Source organism: Populus trichocarpa, chromosome 7, assembly GCF_000002775.5.
Source record: "Populus trichocarpa isolate Nisqually-1 chromosome 7, P.trichocarpa_v4.1, whole genome shotgun sequence".
Taxonomy (NCBI): Eukaryota; Viridiplantae; Streptophyta; class Magnoliopsida; order Malpighiales; family Salicaceae; genus Populus; species Populus trichocarpa.
This window is the reverse complement of record NC_037291.2, coordinates 10,167,630-10,188,524: the sequence shown is the minus strand read 5'-3', so window position 1 is coordinate 10,188,524 and position 20,895 is coordinate 10,167,630. Positions and strand designations below refer to the sequence as shown.

The 20,895-nt window shown below is 31.8% G+C and overlaps 1 protein-coding gene and 1 long non-coding RNA gene across 5 annotated transcripts; one reads left to right on the top strand and one right to left on the bottom strand.

The window, feature by feature from the left end:
• Positions 1-49: 49 nt before the first annotated feature.
• Positions 50-9,320, bottom strand: LOC7457151 (crossover junction endonuclease EME1B). Of its 3 annotated transcripts, none has more exons than XR_002982786.2 (13): positions 8,995-9,320; positions 8,760-8,915; positions 8,588-8,661; positions 7,981-8,163; positions 7,744-7,897; positions 7,530-7,639; positions 7,180-7,355; positions 4,028-4,091; positions 3,801-3,919; positions 3,546-3,635; positions 2,667-2,781; positions 235-1,354; positions 50-135 (listed from the first exon to the last, which is right to left on the bottom strand). XR_002982786.2 is itself a non-coding variant. In XM_024604935.2 (12 exons), exons 1-12 carry the CDS (start codon positions 9,233-9,235, stop codon positions 1,175-1,177), a joined length of 1,662 nt encoding a protein of 553 aa, XP_024460703.2. In that variant the 5' UTR covers positions 9,236-9,320; the 3' UTR covers positions 50-1,174. The 3 variants fall into 3 exon arrangements, 1 of the variants encoding a protein (XP_024460703.2); XR_002982787.2 differs by having other exon boundaries at positions 50-547; positions 739-1,354; XM_024604935.2 differs by having other exon boundaries at positions 50-1,354.
• A 7,999-nt stretch (positions 9,321-17,319) lies between these two features.
• LOC18100991 (uncharacterized) lies at positions 17,320-18,293 on the top strand. Of its 2 annotated transcripts, none has more exons than XR_002982903.2 (2): positions 17,320-17,674; positions 17,787-18,293. It is a non-coding gene; the product is annotated as an uncharacterized LOC18100991 (long non-coding RNA). The 2 variants fall into 2 exon arrangements; XR_002982902.2 differs by having other exon boundaries at positions 17,784-18,293.
• Positions 18,294-20,895: the final 2,602 nt, after the last annotated feature.

Genomic DNA, 20,895 nt, shown 5'->3' with positions numbered 1-20,895 from the left:
ATGTACTTATAATAATTACTTTTTAAAATATATTTTATTCAAAAAAACATTAAAATAATATTTTTATTTTATTTTTTAAAATTTATTTTTCCCATCAACAGCTCAATCCAAAACTCAATCCAGTGGCAGCTGACCCTATTCAAAATAAAGATGTTCACAAATTATCAGTGTTCTAGATAAGTTTGATGTGATGGAGGCCCCCACAGATGTTAGGTAAAGGCCGGAGGGACCTACCGCAACTCAGAAGCTAAAAAGAAGACGGCCACCAGGAAAGCGGGTAGTGAAAAACACAGTAAAGACTAAACTGCTGCCTCGACAAATAACGCAGCACTTTTTCTCTGATCTGATAATTTCTTCAAACTGTTCAGTGTCTCTGCTCCTAAGAACTCATTCTCCATTTGCATCAACAATAATTGTCTTTTTTCTGATAAAAGAAAACAACTGATACAACGGAAGCATGGCTTGAGATCAATTTTGGAACCTGAATAGATAATGGAGTTCATATCCCAAACAGGCTTAACACACTTGGCCAACCCTCATCACCAACCTGATCGAAACCATTGAAAAAGCAACCAATTGAAAGTTAAAACTAAACACCCCACCTCAAAACACAAATCAAAGAGAGCTTCAGTAGCCATCTATCAGTAGGCTCCAGGACAGGACGATGACGAGACATCACAATCCAGAATGATTATTAAGGACCCAGTAAACTGTTGAGACTTGGGAAGAAGTGCAAACCTATTTCTGATATTGCTGATCTTAGCACTAGTGATTGGTGTCTATATTCACACTCTACCAGTATAAGCGCGCACAAAGAGTGGTTATCCCGAGTGCAAAGCTACAGAGAATACCCGTGAGGTGGCCTCATCCTTCAGATGCGTTGAAAGATGTCTGAGAACTTGCTGACAAGAACAAGACAGAACTATCTCAAATCTCCCCACCTTCACTGGTGATGGATTTCATTTGCTCTGTTTGTCAACAGGCCTGACTGATCATGACACATGAAAAATGCCACTTGAGGGAGTGTATTCCAACTAGAACTTCCACAAGGTCATTTTCCTAAGTGAAGTTAACAGATCAATTGTCCTCATAAAGAAAGAATGACTGAAAAAAATTATAAATGATTTATAGAAACCTCTACTCTTGATCCCCGAGAATAACAGCAGGGAGTTATTTAAGATGAGTGGTCTCTGAAAAAGTCAGCACCATCTTCAACGTTATCAGTTATGATGTTTCCACTTTGAGCCATAAGTATCCTGTAAACTCGCTTTGAACAAATCTGACCCACTCTTCTTTCACCACCAATGAAACCCTCAGTGGTCAGATTCTCAAGCAGAAATTCCTTTTCGTGCACCTACATTTTCATAAAAGAGAAAAATGTATGGTTATTCTAATGCAGCTACCTCTAACAGCACAAAATAGAATTACACAATTTAAGGGCCATCTTCTAGACACTGGTGCACTGCAAGGATACAAATGAGAGGTGGGGAATATTCTGCCTTCCAACAGTGTCAAGAGCAGCATTTGGCTCTGCCTTTGGTTTACATTTGACAATGAAAAGGGGTTGTTGTTTCTTGTAAATTTTAAAAAATTATAAAGAGAATGGATGGAATGGAAAAAATAAAAAGACCTGCAGAATTATTGAAACAAGCATCTTCTTTGTTTAAAGAATTCAACATCATGCCTGGAGCAGTGCGCATGAGTGTACTTGTCATCAAACTTTACTCCCAACACAACCACTGTAACTTCATTTGCATAATAGCCTCAAAATAAATGTCTGTATAAATTAATGATATTATGCAGCAATTGCTAGGTTGCTTTTCATTCATTGATACTCTTAATTTTGGATCATCCTTCAAAACATTTTCTAGTACTCGTCAGCTCATTTAATTTTTCCCTTAAAAGGATATGGAAGACACAGTTGATTATAATGTTCCAGGACAAGGGGTCACAAAATCATATAACAATCCATTCATCCTTGGGAAATTGTGCCTTTTCTATTTTCTTTTTATTTTTTATTGTTGACTCATCAGAAGGTTCATTATACCTTCAGCTTTATAAAGGGTCAGCATCTCCCATCACATGAAACCTGCACACCCATTCTGAACCTCACATATTTCCATGTTATAATTTTCAAGATCTCTCCACTAGGTAATTGAAAACTTGACAGGCAAACATTTTGGTCCAGTCCTTTAATTTTCTTTAGTAAAAAGATTGGTGCTATTAAACTCCACAAGTTCTACTTAACAGTATATGCATAGTAAACAGACCTTCCAGACCAAAATGCATGCGCAAAAACAGAAATTTGCATATATAGGAATAGACATTAACACCCCCTCCCTTGCTCTCTGAGTCTCTCCCCCTCCCTCCTAGTGAAATTAATATGGCAATAAATAGCATCTTCAGACCAGTTAAAGAGCCCTGTTTCTTTTTATATAAAGGATATATTGTCACAATAGACCGCATGATGGTGGAAGTGTCAACTACATTGAATGAAATCCAAGCCCAAAATTAATCCAAAATGGACCATTTCAATTCACAGGGATGGTAGCGAAAAACCCATAGTAAAATGTGTAGTATATAGGCCATTAATGATATACATAAAGGGCAAAGCTTGAAAGTCAACATTAATGCCAAAATTTTGGTGGCCTTTTCTTAGTACTTACTGATTTGTTAGGGTCCATGTATACACTCAAAAGAGACTTCATGGTAGGGTACTTCTTCCATATAGCAATAGCAAACCGTGGCTGCACCTTTGGAATAGCTACCAAAGCTTTTAACCTGAATGCAGATAGAAGAATCACAAACAACAGCAATTGCAACAGAGAAAATAAATGGAGGCAAATATAAAAGGAAAGCCAACATGCCAATATACTACTCAGCTAGATTTGAAACTAAAATTGATACTATATTTAGTTTCATATCTATGGATGAACTTACAAAGGAAACTTGATATATTTCAAGAACATTTTGTCGGTTTGACTCACTTTTATAGTATCACTGATTAATCGTTAACAAAACCATATCAAACTGAAAAGGAGAACCTAATAAAAATATTTCAATTTTGCTAGTTCTCTGCTCATTCCAGTTCTGCATCTTCTGTTTTTATGCATGATCTCAGTATTTTTCAGCATTTAAGTCTCTGGTGGAAGGTAAAGGGGAAAAAAAGGAAAGGAGCATCATGGTGCTGTAATTTTGTCATGCATCAGCTCAAGTAATTATTTTCCAAACAATTTGACTTTAGATTCAAATATGCAAATCGCTTTTTCATGATAATAGGAAAACTGCAGCATGAAGATTGAAGAATATCAACACATGTATATTTAAATAAACATCATGATTTTTTGTTACAGAAAGTGTTGAAAAATGCAAATGGGATGGCAAGTAGACTTGCCAAAAATGTACTAGAATAAAAACATTTGACAACTGGAGAAACAGAACTCAATAGTTTACATAAGCAATTTTTTATAGATTTTAAGAGTTATACGATAATATGTACACAAGCAGGCTCGTCACTAATATAATTTGGAAAAAATATTACTCACCATGGACTCTTTTTTATTAAATTTCTGTCAATGAAGTCTTTAGGGATAAAGGACCCATTAGCATTTACGGATAGTTGTGTTAACTTCTTTCTGCAATTAAAAGTAAAACAGAAGAAAGAGTGAGAAAATTGAACAGCTAAACTATAAAAAAGAAATCAGGATAGAGGAGTTGTGATTCAAAAAGAATAAAAAGATGTGTGATGGTGATTACAAGTTGAGCTGATTAGATGACAACAGAAAAATAATTTTCAGCACCTAAATTGACAAGATGCCAAGCTGCGTGTCAAACCAAAGACATGATCAGCAAGCTCAGCTTCATCTGTGCACAGCCTATAATGTACCCTAACAAAATGTGTGGTTAACTTCGCTAGCACCTGCAGACAAGTTTGCGATTTATTAAACTTCATAATGCCTTCCAAACATCTATTATGAAAATACAGGAAGTGATTAGACTTGTATAAACTTTAAGCTTGTCTTTTGACCTCTTCAACAGATGGACATCTCCAACCATCATCATTTTCCTGCTGCTTGTACTGCTCCTTTCCCCTAATACATTGTCAACATCCAATTTAGAAAGCAATACAATACTACAACATTATCAAAAAATAAACAACATAAAGAATAGCAGAAAACACTAAGGTAGACAGTACAAGCTTCAGTACAATCACAGATTTCCATTTTGACACAGCAGCAGCAAACATTGCAGCATATTTATCAAGTAAACGAAAATGCTAGAGAAGATGGAAACTGCTACACAAATGAAGCAACTTTCTTTTTAGATGTAGCTGGCATTTATTAGAGAGTACAACAACAGAACCTAAATCCCAAACTTATTTGGGATTGGCTACGTGGATCATAAACCAAATCTACTTCAATATCAATAGTTTTAGATCCTCTGATACCACTTCCATCCACATTATCTTAACTTCATCTTCCCCATGTCCCTCCTGTCAACTTATCACACCAATGCTACATGTGGCCTATGCTGGACATGGCCAAACCATCTCAGTTGCCCTTCTTTCATTTGTTAGAGTGCAAGAAGAAAGTCGCATTGTTCCAGTAGCAAGGATCTCAGCTAACACATAGAACCCACCAAAAGGCGTCCAAGAGAGAGTAGTTCTTGTTATCCATTCACATTTTACCATAAACAAGGCCTTCTGGCAAGGACATTAAGGCAAAGAGAACACTCTTACCTCCTTGAGCGGTCATCGCCAAAATTATATGCTGAGTGGAGAAACAGAGATGACAATCTGGAGATTAATTTTTGAGGCTGGGGATCAGTTAATAATCCAGACTCCGGTGAGGAGCACTTTGGGGTACTGATTACATGAAATGGGTTTTGCAGATTCTTGTATTTACCAACAGCTTCAAAGCAGAGTTCGAGAAGGCTCTCTCTCCAACTTACACGTTGGTAAAGATTGCTAAATCTGTTCAAATTACAAGGATCAGTTAAAGGCCAAGGATAACCAACACACGGTTTTTGCTTAGAAAAATATGCCTTGGTCTGGATGGTGGGCTGAATTCACTTTATGAGGCTGCTATTCTTTAAAAGAAATTGAAGAATTGAAATGTCGAGGTCTTCATTGTCAGTTGTGGCCGAAAGAGCAGTGTTCTGCTAAAAGGAGAACGATTAGATAAATTGGAAAGTGAATGATGATGACTGCAATTCCCTTTGGAAGATAGGAGAAGGTTGAAATGGTCAGAAACCCGGACCTGATTTAAGAGGGGATTACCTCGTTGGCTAGATCATTAAGGAATTCGATTGGAGACATCACTAGAAAAATTATCAAGGATATGGATTGGCCTCATCTCTGAAAAGGGAGCTTGTGGAGAATCCTTTTGCAATAGAATTGTCAGTGAAGTGCTAACTTGAGCTTGCTACATTGGTTCCCAAGTGGATTCTTCAGTTACAGTGGATTTTAGACTTTAGACCGACAAGTTTTGATGCCAGGTGTTCATAAAGTCTTGGCTATCAGGATTCTCCAGGCTTGTGTTGACTGATGAGAGTTAGCATTACAAAAGCACTTTCATGGAGGACAAAGATTCTATAAGCATAATCAGGTGTTAATGAAGCAAAAAGGTGATGAGTCTAGAGATGACAAGGAAGGGTATTGTTTCAATGTGGATTTAAGAAGGCCTATCCTATGAGTGTAAATTGGGATTTTCTAGGAGTGGAGATGTTTTTGAAGATAGATGAAGCAGATTATGAAATATTTGTAAATAGTGGTATTTACATTGATTGTCAATTAGGATAAAAAATAATATGGTTTGAAGGTTTTAGAGGGTTGCATCAAGGTGATTCGCTGTCTCCTTTACTGTTTCCCGTTGTGGATGATGTGTTCCAGTCACATGATCAACAAGAATGTGTAGTGGAACCTGGTGAAGGGTCATAAGATGGTGTTGAGGATGGGATGGTGATTAGTGGAAGACACTATCTATTTCTTGGAGGATGATGATAGACGCTTCTTCAATGTGCAATCTTTTCCACATATCTTCTACTGATAATTTGGACCTGAATATGAACATGTTGAAAATGGCATAGAGTTCATAGTTATTGCGCCTAACATGATGCTGCCCTTTGCTTAGAAGAAAACCACAAGGTGAATCCATTTGGGACCAATAATCTGGAAGGTCTCTGACAGGTTGAATGGTAGTTTTTCTCCCTTTGGAGATGGAAACTTAGCCAGATCTGACTATTAATAGTTGTCCCTGTCAGACCAAGGTGGCAAAGATACCCCCCACCACAAAATCCACCAGGACCCAAACTTATGTACTTGTACCTTATATTTTACCATATCAATTATTTAAAAGATTTACTAACTCACGGAAATATATTATTTAGTATCAAAATACAAATATATTTCTATTTAAGGTGAGGAGGGGAAGGTGGAAGCTAAATCCATCCCTTTAAACTAAATCATAAGCTTTAAAACCAGGCTAACCAGGCTAACATTCTAGCATATCATAATGATAAAAAGATTACTAAATAAGATGGAGAAATTTCTGAACAGAGTGCTACTTGAGTAGCATTGAGAATAGTGCTACTACAGTATGATACCAGCATCAACAAGCCCTTAATAGCCATAATAGTGCTACTACTGTATGATACCATTGAGATTTGTGCTTCAATGCTTAATTATGTGGTTCTAGATAAGTACTCAGGCTTCTCAAGTAAAACAAAATTCACCATTTTATTAATGAAATCAATTTCCTGATATTCAAACACACATCTTTGAATTATGTCTCCAGTCAGATTTGCAAACTTAAATAGTTTTCATTCCTTTCTGATTCTGCAAATCAAGTGATTGCTCACCGCTTCAAATTTAAATTTAATCTGAAGAACTCTCGTTTTTGGAATGAGTTTTAATAAATTTGGATTCACAGTTCTCTACTTTTCTTATGACCTCATCTATTAAATCTTGATTTTCTAGGGTTAAAAACAAGATGAACAATCCATGTCTCTTTGGCCAGCTATGATAAACATGACTATCCCTCAACATGCAAAACACAGAGACAACACAATCATAGAAGCAGAAACAAGGCATAAAATTTCACAGAAAGTAGACAAGCATCAAACATGGAAAGAACAAAGAAGTTAAAAATTTACATTAATTAAACTTCACCAATTGCTCACCTTTTATTGACATAAGCCATCAGCCTAATTGTGAGATAGCAAATTGTATGAGAAGGATAATGGCTTCGAACTGAAGACACATGATCCAGGAGCGATTCACTCATAACAAGATTGCAGAACTCTTCTGCTTCATATACAAGGGCTACATATCGAATGTCAGTTGCTTCACGAGAAAGCTGCATTAAATAATGAGGGATTATATAGGTAATAATTTAACGATAGGAGAAATGCAACCTAACAACACACATAGTGCACGCAAAACAATACAAGTTTGAAAGAAACTGGCAAGGTATCTCGTTTGCAAATTTGTAATTAGCTTGTACTTTCAAAATCTACTGAACACTAATTACCTGAGAAATATGTTCTGGAGCACTCATGGTCCACAGAATAGATCTTTCAATTGGATTTGATGTTACGCGATATGTAAGGCCCTTATCAGCAAACCTGGTAAGCAGAGGTCCTATACTAATAAAGTAGATAGTTCAGAAAACTATATATTAGCATAATGAATCTACTGAAGAATAAAAGAAGAAATATATTGAACAAGAAAAAAATAATTCTTACCTCCCACTGAGCCATGTTCAATTACTCTAGTGTCAAATTCAGCAACAATAGAATTTAGAGCAAACTTCCCTTTTTCCCACTTTTGCATTTCTTTCTCCATTTTTTTCAACTCTGCTGCTTGAGCCTTAAGAGCTGCTTTCTGCAACTTCTCTTGCTGCTCAGCAGATTTTGATTAGATAATTTTAATTTATAAACTCATATACTATATAAGTTGAGTAACATTACTAAAATTATTACTTCTTTCTTTAGCTTCTTTTCTTCCATTAAACGAATTCTTTCCTCCTTTTTTGTATTCTTCGTTCCCACTGCTTCATCTGCACTACTTTCCCTGGCAGAGTTAACTTTAGTTTTCCTTTTCTCTTTCAAGGTGCAAGCCATCTGCTCCATGCTAAAATTTTCTTTGTCAGGACAATCATCTATCTGGTTCAATGTCAATAATTAAGCTAATGTGAATCAGAAAATTGAGACACCTATGAAAAAGCTCATATGCTCACAGCAGAAATCGCTACTCGCTTTTTAACACGAACAGAGTTTTGGCTTTAATTATTTTGAACTTAATAAACTTCTCACAAAAAGCTTCGAAAAATCCATTTTAATTAACTTGATAAATCAAAACAGAATCAACAAGCAACATAACTTCAATTTACAGATACTTTTAAGAAAAGAGAAAAATGAAGTTAAGACTTCAAAAGCAGAAAATACAAATGGATCTTATCATCAAGATTTTCTAGTAAGACATCAATTTCATATAAATCGTAAGAAAACAATCCCACTCTCTCTTCAAGTTCGACCTTAAATAAACTACAAACAAAAACGCAATATGTTATTGTTATTAAGGGATTACCTGATAGATATCATCTTGTGAGAGACTCGGTTGCGAAGAACTGACCCCGGACATTTGATTTACATTAGCATCCACTGATAAACAAAATATCTTCGGTTAGCATCCGTAAATTTGACCTAAACATCGAAGAGATTTTTAATAGCATTGTCCACTAAATCAACATTGATTTTACCAAGCCAATCGACTGAGTCAAAGTTGGTAGAAGTACTCCATCTTCTTCTCTCCTCGACTTCATCATAACCCGCATCCATAGTCGTCTTGTCCTTCCAGTTTTTCGCACTTTCCGGCTCATCATTTTCGGATTCCAAACAGATCAATCCAGCATTTCCTTTCACACAAGAACAAAACCCTAATTAATTGCAAATAAAAACGACATTTCAATGGATAAATTGGGAACCCTAACTAACCAGAGAGGGTTTCAGGATCAAAATCGGGAACCCTAATTTGGGGGAAAGTGCATTTGACGATGGAGACATCGGACAATGGAGTTTCGGGAACGAAAGAGGGAGATTTGTGTGGGGTCGGGTCATCGACGTCGAGGACTAGAATGGTCGGATCGGGTAGGGTTCGGGGTTTTTTAGGGAGAGATGGGAGCGGCGTTTTTTGGTTTTCTTCTTCTTCATCGGAGAGGATTATCGGATTCCACATTCAACACCAGAGAGAGAAAGAGAGACTGTTACTGGTTTGGTTAGTGTCTTCGAATAAGCGCGGGATACAAGAAAACAGTTTTGATATTGTAATATTATTATTTTCTGATTTTATATTTACGGGTTATTTTTTTTTTTTCACTCCTCTGTACGTATTATTAACATTAAAGCCATGTTTGTTATCGAAATTCACTTTTCAGGAAATTATTTTTTAAATTTTTCTGTATTTATTTACCATTAGAAAAATTAGTCAACAGAAAACACTTTCCGGTCAACAAAAAACACTTTCCAGTCAACGGAAAGTGTCAAAGAAAAATTTGGTTTGGTTTCTAGAAAAATGTTTTTCCTTTTGGCTGTGTTTGTTTTCCGGAAAATGATTTCCGGGAAACCACTTTCCAAATTTTCCTGTGTTTGTTTGCTATTAGAAAAGTTGATCAACGGAAAACACTTTCCAGTCAAAGAAAAATTTGACTTGGTTTTCAGGAAAGTGTTTTCCTGGAAAATTTGGGCGGAAAACACTTTCCGGAAGTTGTGGAAAATTTAGAAATGTCATTATTTGCTGATTATATCAAATTTGATCCTCAAACTTTTGATTGCTATATATAATTTGTTTTGAATATTTATTTTTCAATTCTATCTCTTAAAATTTAATTTTTATATTAATTTTGGTCCTTATTTTTATAATTGCTATTTGTTTTTTTTTATCATTTTTTTATTGAAATTTTTTATCTATCAAATTTGGTCCTTATTTTTTTTATTGTTACTTATTTTATTTGAAATAATTTATGAAATGTTAATTATTATTATTTTAATTTATTCACCTTTTATTTTTTTTATTTTTTAGATTTGATCTCTATTATTTTGATTATTATTTATTTTATTTGAGATAATTTATGAAATTATATTTTTTTTCAATTTCATTCTCATTCAACTTTTTAATTTGTAAGATTTTTTCCTCATTATTTTAATAAACTTGAGAAAAATAAAACATTAATAAGTTATTTTCCAGCTCATTTTCCATGACATAACCAAACACTGGAAAGTGTTTTCCAACTTATTTTCCATTACACTACCAAATATCGGAATTCACTTTTCCGGAATTCACTTTCCAAAAAAAAACTACTTTCCAGCAAATAAACGGGACCTAACTTTAATTAACAATTAATTTTAAAAAAACAATAAAATACTTTCATCCTCGCACTTTTCCTGTAAATAGTATTGCATAAATTTCCTTTCTTGGTTCCTCAAATTTTATACTTATTTCAATGCGGTTATCCAACTTTAGTTCCTTCTAATTTGGTCCTCCAGAGTTTTGTTATTGCCTCTACAAGATTTTTTCATTTGGATTGCATATTATTGCATGTATGAGTCGTCAAAAATTGTTTTAGGGTTAAATAATAAATCATTTTTCACAAGAGAAAATTCTTAATAATGTAAAAAAATATTTAAAAGAACAATGACAAAATTAACATCCTTTTTCATGTTTATTGTTTAAGTTGCCCTTGAAAATTTTATTTTTACCTTTTAGTCCTTAAATTTTGAGCGAGAAAAGAGAAAATAGCCAAAAATTTTTTTTAAAAAAAAGATAAAGCTCGAGTGTTTAAATTCTTGTCGCCAATAACTTTAATTTTGATATTATAAAATTTAGCTTTGAGAGAAAAACTTAATACAAACGGTTTATATTTTTAGTGATATTGAATAAAATGTATTAAAATAAATAGGAGTTATGGAATTTTTTAAATGATTTAATTTTAAATTTTTAGAGTGATTAAAATGTGTTTTATTGTTAGAAATAGAGTTATAAATATTTATAAAATATTTTTTATATATTTTTTTTGATGAAAAATAATAGAAATTTAAATTTTTTAGCTCAAAAACTTGAATCCCGATTTTTTTAATTATCAAATTCAAATGATACCGCCATACCGGACGTCTACGTTTTTTTAAACAAAATTGAGGGAAATAAAAACCAGGCGGAGAGTTTGAGTTTACAGGCCCAAGATCATCTGATTTTTCACATGGAGCAGGCACGTGTTTGCAATTTTTTCATATATATTTTTTTTGCTGGTTGATGTGGCAGCTTCTCCATCATAATTTTTCTCATTCTTCTTGGAAAATCGCAGCATCGCTATCATTTTTTTCAAATCTTTCTCTTTTATTTTTTTTAAACAAATAGAAAATAAAATAAAAATTTAAGGCCCGTTTATTTTTATGTTTTAAAAATATTTTAAAAAAATTTAAACTTTTTATTTTTTTGCTTTAAACTAATATTTTTTTATATTTTCAGATCATTTTAATGTATTGATGTTAAAAATAATTTATGAACGATTATCTATTTTCTATATAACAATTATCTTCGGGTGAATCTCGATACATCCATGAACGAATATCCATTACTTATGTAACACCTATATAGAATATTGATGACAACATGCATTAATTAATTATGTAAACTAAATAAATAATACAACATTGGTTTAACTCAAACTTATTCAAATTATTTTAATGGTATAATTAATTTATTATCAATTTTCTATATAAATTCAAATTTCTATACATTAACAAAAAAATTTAACTCAACAATAAAATTGAAAAAACATAAATTGGACCCGTAAAAAAAACCATTATTTATTTCATCACAAATTCAAATTAAATTTCATCAATTTACAAACAGATATAATTTTATAAAATTTTAAACAAATCCTAATATGTACAAATCATACATTCATACAACAAAATTCTATGTTAAAAAGTCATAAAATAAGTAAACACCTAAACAAAATAAATATACAATAAAAATTAACATTTTGAAATTGAATTCAAATAAAAAAAGGATAGTTTTGCTTACTTGAAGTGAGGAATCCTTAATAAAATTCTGTCTGTAAAAACAACACATCATCGTCTTCTTAACTTCTTTTTTTTTTAGTTTTTTTTCATTGTAGTTCTCTCGATATATATATATATATATATATATATATATATATATATATATATATATATATATAGACACACACGAAAAGAGTATTTTCATTGATGCTTACTGAGGTACATTCAGTCAGAAAAATTCATCATAATACATCAACAAAAACATTCTACCGATATGTCTATTTATATTTATCAATTTTTCTCAATGCCGCGGACCCTCACAAAGCCTTCCATCTCTTGAATGGTTGAACATTGTTTTGGCTCGAGTAATCAAAACAAACACCGTATTTTCTACTCGTTGATACTGCTTGGAAGTTGTTCCCAGTTCTTCCACCCTCCCGCTAAATCTACACTGGTCTACAGAGACTAATTGCCGACTTTGACCGGAGGAGATTTCAATGCTCTGGCCATGGTTTGCTAGGCCATCCTAACTTTGTCCACATCGAGGTAGTGTTGATGAGCAACACATCCATGTGATCTTGCTCCCTTATACCTCTCAGACTGGCCCAATAGCACGAGAAAATAATAACTAGTTACGTGCCAAAAATCTTGAAAATGACCTAAAACTACAACCCAACAAGAGCCGAGCACAGCCACCATTATTGTGATCGTTCCTCGCACCCTTCCTCGAGTCCAACAACCATAAAGGACCCAGATGAGTCCAAAAGGCAAAGCAATTGATACCCAGATGAATCGACGCTGCTCTCTCCCATGACATTAAAGGACCCGGCTCATGCCAGACCATGACATTCTCAGCAACAGTTACCTTCTCATAGAATCACTTTCAAGCCTTATCCGGGGTGATTATCGTGTCTAATCATGATGGCGGGTTCGATGAGACTGATCAACTTGTCAGAAAATAATATAAATTATATCTTAAAATTTTATCTAATATCTTAAGTTATTGAGTTCAATTAATTCTTTGATATAATATCACAGCCTTAATATCAAGCTGTCACAAGTTCGAATCATATTATTTTTATTTATTTGATAAAAATTAAACACAAGGTAGTATTGACATGTGCAAGTTTTAAGTCCAAATAACTTTTACTTAAGTAAATATGTTAGAGAATAATATAAATCATATTTTGATATATAATCTAATAATTTAAATTATTGAATTAAATTAATTATTTGATATGAATTTTCTATGGCTAGACATGGATGTTCTAAAAAAAAAAAAAAAAGTGAGGTGCTCGCTAGCCGTGGGAGAGTGGTCACAAACTTCCCACCTAGTTTTATATCTCGAGGTTGGCCATGGCTTTGGGTTACAGGAAGCCCCCATTGTCAATTATATTGTCTCCAAGGTAAACCAAGTTGTTGATCGAAGCATGATTTGTGAACAGAGATTGCCGTCGTCAGTGGTCACCAAGTCAACAAATTTAAAGAAATTTTAGATACAAACAACCATTTTATAATTGTAAGAACATTATTACTCTCAGATCATGTTTTATTCGAAGCTCGGCTCCATTCAGCTCCAACACTCATTTTCAATATCGATCGTAGTAAAATAAGTCTTGGAATCTGAGATTAATACAAGTTTAGTCGAAGTTAATGCACAATTAATGTTAAATTAACTTCATTAATGATCAAGCTTGACAAGAAAGTGTGACACGTGCTCAATTTTGAGCTGATAGTTTGGTTTTAAGAGATATTTCTAAAAAAAATAATTAAAGGCATGGATTAGCTTTATTATCCTCACTGAATTTACCATGAATTAATCATCCTAATTCCAACAACAGAAATTGGATTATTGAGTTAGCAATCTTCTAATGGCATCCTTGCTTGCTTTTTTTTTTTCAGCTGGAGTTTTTTTAAAAAATATTTTTTGCTTCAAATTCAATTTTTTTTGGTGTTTTTATTGTTTTAATGTGTTGATATTAAAAATAAAATTAAAAAAATAAAAAATATTTTTTTTTTAATATATATTTTTTTGTTAATGAAAAAAGCAGCTTCTCCTATTAGTGATGAAAAAGCCCAACCTCCCCGGTTCCCGTCCATTTAGTGGGCCAGATTCACTTCAGTAGATTGGATGGTTCTAATTGTTAGGTTTCTGATAAGTATTCAAGGGGCCCCAACTCTCAGTGAGCAGTGAAAAATGGGTGGTAGATACCCGTTTATTTTATAAAAAAGTGTTTTCCTAAAATTAATTTTTAAAATGTTTTTATATTTATTTACCATTAAAAAAGCTAGTATATACTTTTTATTTAAAGAATTTTTTTTATTTTCAGAAAAATATATATATTTTTTATTTTAGATGAAAGACATTATTTTCTAAAAGTTGCGAAATATTAAAAAAAATATCTTGTTATTTCTTAATTATATTAAATTTGATATTTAATATTTGATTGCTGTATATGTTGTTTTGAATATATTTTTCTTTAATTTTATTTCTTAGAATTTGACTTAATTTGATTTTTATATCAATTATGATCTTCGTTCTTTTATTGATATTTCTTTTCTCGTATCCTTTTATTAATTAAATTTTTTTATCTATCAGATTATGTTCTCATTCTTTTTATTTCTATTTATTTTATTTGAAATAATATATGAAATTAAATTATTATTTTTTTAATTTCATCATCTTTTAATTTTTTTATATATTAGATTTGGTTTCTATTATTTTGATTACTATTTGTTTTATTTGAAATAATTTATAAAATTAGATTATTTTTTTTCAATTTCAACCTCCTTCAATTGTTTTATATGTCAAATTTAGTCCCTATTCTTTCAATAAACTTAAAAAAGAATTAAAATATTAATAAGTTATTTTCCAACTCATTTTTTATAATATAGTAAAAAACTAAAAAGTATTTTTAAATTTATTTTTCATTACACTACTAAACATAAAAAACTAATTTGACCTAGCCAAGTCAACTTTTAGATTTTTTTTAAATCATTGTTTAAATAATATTATTTTATTTTAAAAAATAAAAATATATTTAAAATAATACCATTTAAATATTTTTAATAAAAACAATTTAATTTTAAGATAATCTTTGTAAATTCTTGATATGAACTTTGGATTAGATCAGAATTTTAGCCATATCTAATAACTACGAGGAGGGAGGGGTGTGGCTGTAGCCCTCACCTTGTCTTGACATCCTACTTTGCTGGTAGGAAATGGAAGTTAATTACAACTGAGACATTAGTTTTCATTTCTAAATTCTCAATTGTAAATGGAAATCTTATAATCACTCTAAAATGACGACAAAGGAATACGTACGATTTAACTCTTAATTAATGCAAACTATCACCAAGGTCCCAGCTGTTGAAAGATATTATGGCATTTTGGTAATATATACTAGCATCGGTGTCCATGCTTGTCGTGGAGCTGTATTAATTTTTTTTTTTTTGTGAAATTCATGATAATAATCAAGTATTGGAATAACCTGATAAAAAAATAAAAAGAACTTCAAAGTTTTTTTTGTAATATAAAAAATATGTGTTGATTTTTTAAACCCGTGACTCGAGTTATTAAATCTAAAACATCTAATCTGGAAAAACATAAAGTCAAATTCCTCATCAGTTATATATTGAATGAAGAAGTTGAAAAAAGAATTTTAATTATACAAAATTATTTTAAAAAATAACAATTAAAAGAATGAGCATTAAAATAAAAATAAAAAATAAATTTTATATTTAATTGAAGGGTGAAATTGAAATAAGAAAAATCAATTTAGTAAAATGATAAAATTTTTAAAAAAGGAACGAGACTTAAAATTGATATAAAAAATAGAAAAAAAAATATTGTAATTAAAGGGTGAAATTGGAAGGAATTATATTTTTTTATATAAAAAAATCACGAAATAAATTAGAAATCCAAACAATAAGCATCAAATTGAAAAATATAATACTTGTAATTAATTTAAATTGAATGACTAATAAATTTTTTATAAAATGATAGATATCCAAAGAATTAAAATGAAATTAGAAACATTATAAAAAAGAAAATTGAAGATTTTAATAAAACTCTAATGTCTTAATTGCCTCTTGCCATTTACAGAGTATTGGTGAACTTAAATTAGAGGTGAGCAAAAAAAATCCGTAGATTAAGTAGTAATTTGGAAGATTAGACATGCTTGGTGTATGAGTGCAAGTAGGGTTCCATTAAGCAGATAGTCCAGAGTGTATTTCACGTGATTTTCTTGTACAAACATAGCTGATCAGCTCATCTAGAAATGATGATAGCCTCCATCAATGTCGGTTTTTCTCCCTCCACTGATTAATGCATGGTTTCTCGAAGAAGAAGAATCCAAATCTCTATTGAATCAATCAGATCGATGAACAAGAGTAATTAAATCTCTAGGCGTTTTTTAACACTGTCATGTTAGCTAACTTTTATGCGTTGATTTCATTCGCCACTTGAGGGGAAATTTCCTTGTGATTTGGTAATGCAGCTAGCGTCTGCTTTTCGGTATGCAAGAACTAGGGCCCAGAAATCTGTCATGCTTGAAGCTGTTCCCTGATCCCTAAACTGTAATAAATTCAATTCACCTCTACACCATGATTTGCTGCCTGCCTCTCTATTATAAGCTTGCCAACAAATGAATAATACAAGGAAATAAAATAAGACAAATGCAATTATTGCCATTTGGGCCTAGATGATTTGCGCCATTATTAATTAAAAATCAACAGAAAGTGAAACACAGTTTCTGTGCTCTTTTTTTTTTATAATGAATTTGATAGTATGAAACAATTAATTATATAAATTCTATGACGTTGGCTATCTTATCATGCTTTTCAGCTACATCTAACAATCACTACCTTGCAAGGTTTCCAGTATCTTGAGCAGAAATTTCAAGAATGGTCCTGGGCTCTAGCAGATTCTTGTGGCACAGCACCTCACAGCTAAAACAAGTCTCCTTACGCGGAATCATACCCTTCTTTCCCAGCAAACAATCAAATGGGATTTTCAAGACGGATATTTCATCTCTTGAGGTGTGATTGAAAACAGCCTTGCTGAATGTGTTTTATCTCGATTTGACAAAAAAAGGAGAGAAAGATATGAAAGAAATCCCACTTCTTATAGCAAAGGGCCTTGAACATCTAAGTATATTAATTTACATGAAATTAAATAAGTTAATCCGAAGTAAAACAATCAAGAAATTAAGAGAGAAAAGATAGAAGGTACCTTACACACAGGCATTAAAAGTGACCCCCGTCAACTGGTACATTTCTAGCTTTCAACAGGAGGCCGGTCTTGTCTATGCTAGCATTTTCATGCAGAGACAGCAGGGAGACATTGATTTTGACACTTACAAGACCACATTTGCTCACGTAGAATTACTACAAAAATTTAGGTCACAGTCGACTGCAACACATGTCCAAGCATGTAGGCATCAAAGTACCAATCCACTTCTATATAAGAGATGATCAGTTTGAAGAGGCAACACAAAGAAAACAAGATATTGACATAAACCAAAAAGAAGTCCTAAGATGGCAAAGATTTCACGCAATCATCTTGTTCTTGTAGCCTTTTTCCTTCTTTGCTTTGTTTCCACTTGTGCTAGAGGTAAACTAATTTCCATGTCTGACAATCGATCTTTATACAACTAGAGTTGAAGTTTCGATATTGTAGATTAACTGTTCCTTAATTGATTCCTCTTCTCTTATATTTCTAGCAGCAAGGACTTTGCGAGAGGCTAGCAACCACGGAGCAGAGAAAAAGGACCAAAATGATATGTTTCCATCAAAAGAAAATGGTTTACCAGACGTGGAGGAATTGGTTGGGATGGACTACACTCCAGCGAGAAAGAAGCCTCCAATCCACAACTAAAAAAATGGAAATTTCTGGTTGAGCTACGACAAGAGTCTTGTCTATTCTAGTACTCATCATACACATCTACTACGGTTTTGAGCTAGCTAGCACATACAGTTCAATATATAGGAGGGACAATTATTGCAGTGTGTGTGTGTATATATATATATTAGTACATGGTTATTTAGGAGTGTAACTTGCAAAGAATATTGCACTAGGAGGGGTTTAATTAGTCTATGGAAATTTGTTTTTTGTAATTAGGTTATAAATCATGGCTTAAAGAACTAACAGTAATTAACTTGAGATACAGAAGTATCAATTATGCTTGTAATACCTTGGATATGAAATCCAAGCACACTTTTCTTTTTTCTCCCTTTTTGTGTGTCTTTGGAGGGCTTAATTCTTTGGTTTGAGCTACTCCTAGATAGATTCTTGAGAATTGCTCTGCGTTTTTGTTTTTTCTTGGTTGATAATGTGGTTGCACTTGCTGCTTGCCAGGGGTATGTGCTATTTAGTGACATCCCAGGTAGGGATTTTTGACGGGATCAATCTTCAATACATTGCTAGATTGAAATCAAGCACTAAATCAAGTCACTTTCTCAGATTCAATGGTGAGGCTGAGGTGCAACAAATTAATGCATTGAAATATTAAATCTTTCTTTTAACCTGTAAAGATATAAAAACCGATGGAATTAGAGACTCCAGGCGAAGCCACCTTAGATTCCGAACAGACTGCGTGTAAAACTCATGTTAATTTGCTATTTTCTTTGAATTGAAAGAGTATGTTCTTTTTTACCTTTTCTTTTTCTTTCTTCTTTGTTTAAAACTCAAGAGTTTAAACTACGAGGGAGAACACTAATGCTTATCAAACTATAGCCATGCATATATGTTCATCCCTTAAATTCTATGTTCATCGTATTTTGATCAGTCACATTGCTTTCGTCTACAGGAATACAAAAGTTTCTCTATAAAATCATATATTTTTTAACAATTTAGGTTATCTTCTACAGAAATATAATGATGATGATGAAGAACATCCCGCATTACATACATATGGATACTTAATCCTCACACAAATGCTACAAGATTGATTCCCAAATACGTACAACACGTTTTCTCTGTCACAACCTTTGCAGTCAAATCACCCGGTTGGTGATTAAGATCACTCAAGAGTGTTTGTTCCATCAATGGAGTACAATAGCAAGTGACTTTGACACTGAAGCTATAACATTGGCGTATTTCTATTTTGTTCCCATTACAATATGGATAGATTAATATCTAATTAAATTCCTTAAATCCGTGGTGTTTGTGCTGCTTTTTCACAATGGGCCTGGAATTGTTAAACGCATGCCACACCTCCTTTTTTTCTTTTATTAGGACTCAAAACTCTGGGTTATCTGAGAAAAAAAACCTACCCAAAATTCTATCACACTTGTCAATTATCTTGTCAAAAAGTTCGGATTGAGATCTTATTTTTAGATATGAGATATATATATATTTTTTTACTCGGTTATCCTCGTATTTTTATTTTTTTAAAGGGTAAAATTAGTTCCATTCGGGATTCATAGTTGCCCCTTCCAATAAATACGCTTCCTGGAGATCAAACTCGTGTTATTATCCGTACAGGAATATAGCAGTGTCTTAATCGTTAGACCAACACTTCATATATATATATATATATATATATATATATATATATATATATATATATATAAAAGTATTATGGCATAATATTCCCTATCGAGATAGATATCATATTCCTTTCTCTCTCTCTCTCTTTTCATTTTTAAAAAAAAAAACCTCAGACCTATCCTTTCCTAGAAACTTCTATTTCTATAAACTAAATGTTTCCTTAATTTTTTCTTCTATATTAAATCACATCAATTTTTATATCTGCAAGTATTTATCTTATTTCTTAAGCCATGCATGTGAATATCAAGCCGAGGAGGGAGACCTTATAAGAAATATGGATCTCAAGTTCTTGTGTCTGATCAAACTCATGGTCCTAATAAATTTTCTAGATTTTATAGGCCATGATTTAACATGATTCCCTTTTGAATTTAAAGCAAAGGATTTTTAAGGAAAATTATTTGTTTTCTTAGTCATCTTTATTTCTATTTAGTTTTGAAAATATTTTTATAGTTTTGTTTTTGTTTTTTCCATGTTTCATTTAGAAAATCAAATATTTTTTTTGATGATTTTTTTCTAGTTAATTTGAGAATTAATTTATTCTTATTCAGTTTAGACATACGATTAATATAAATAATGTTTTTTAGAATGTATAATTTCTACAAACTACTAAATAATATATTTATAGTTTAGTTTTTATTTCAAAAGACTACTTGAAAAGAAAATATTTCATGGTTTAGTTTTTATTTTAAAAGGAAACTTAAAAGGAAAATATTCGGTAATAAAATTTTAAATTAAAGTTTTCATTTGGTAGCTTTATTTGAAAGAGTTTTGTGTTACTTGTGTTTTTATTTTTTCTTATATGATTTTCATCTACTCGGTTAGTATACAAAACTAAATTAAATAGAAAAAAAATAAAATACTAAGGAAATATTTTCTTAAATAAAAATAATTAAAAAACAAATAATTTTCCTTATAAATATTATGAATAAAAATACAACTTTAAAAATGCATTTTGTTATCAGTAGATGTGGATGTATATGGTCATCATTTTCATAATAAAATATATGGTGTTTCAGTAACTCTTGTATTCTTTAAATTCTATGTTCATCCCATTAAATTCACCTAAAAACAGTAAGAAGTGAGAAAGTTATGTTTTTTCCTATTCTAGCAACCAAAATAGTTAAATTTGGTGTTTCATTTGTTAAGAAAAGTTCTGATGATTTTAAAAAATTTTATTGCTTGAAAAAGTAAATCGAACTCGAGAGAGATTTTTTTAAAAAAATTTGATATTGTATTTTTGAAATGATTTAGAGATGTTAATTTTGAGTTGAAAGATTGATTTA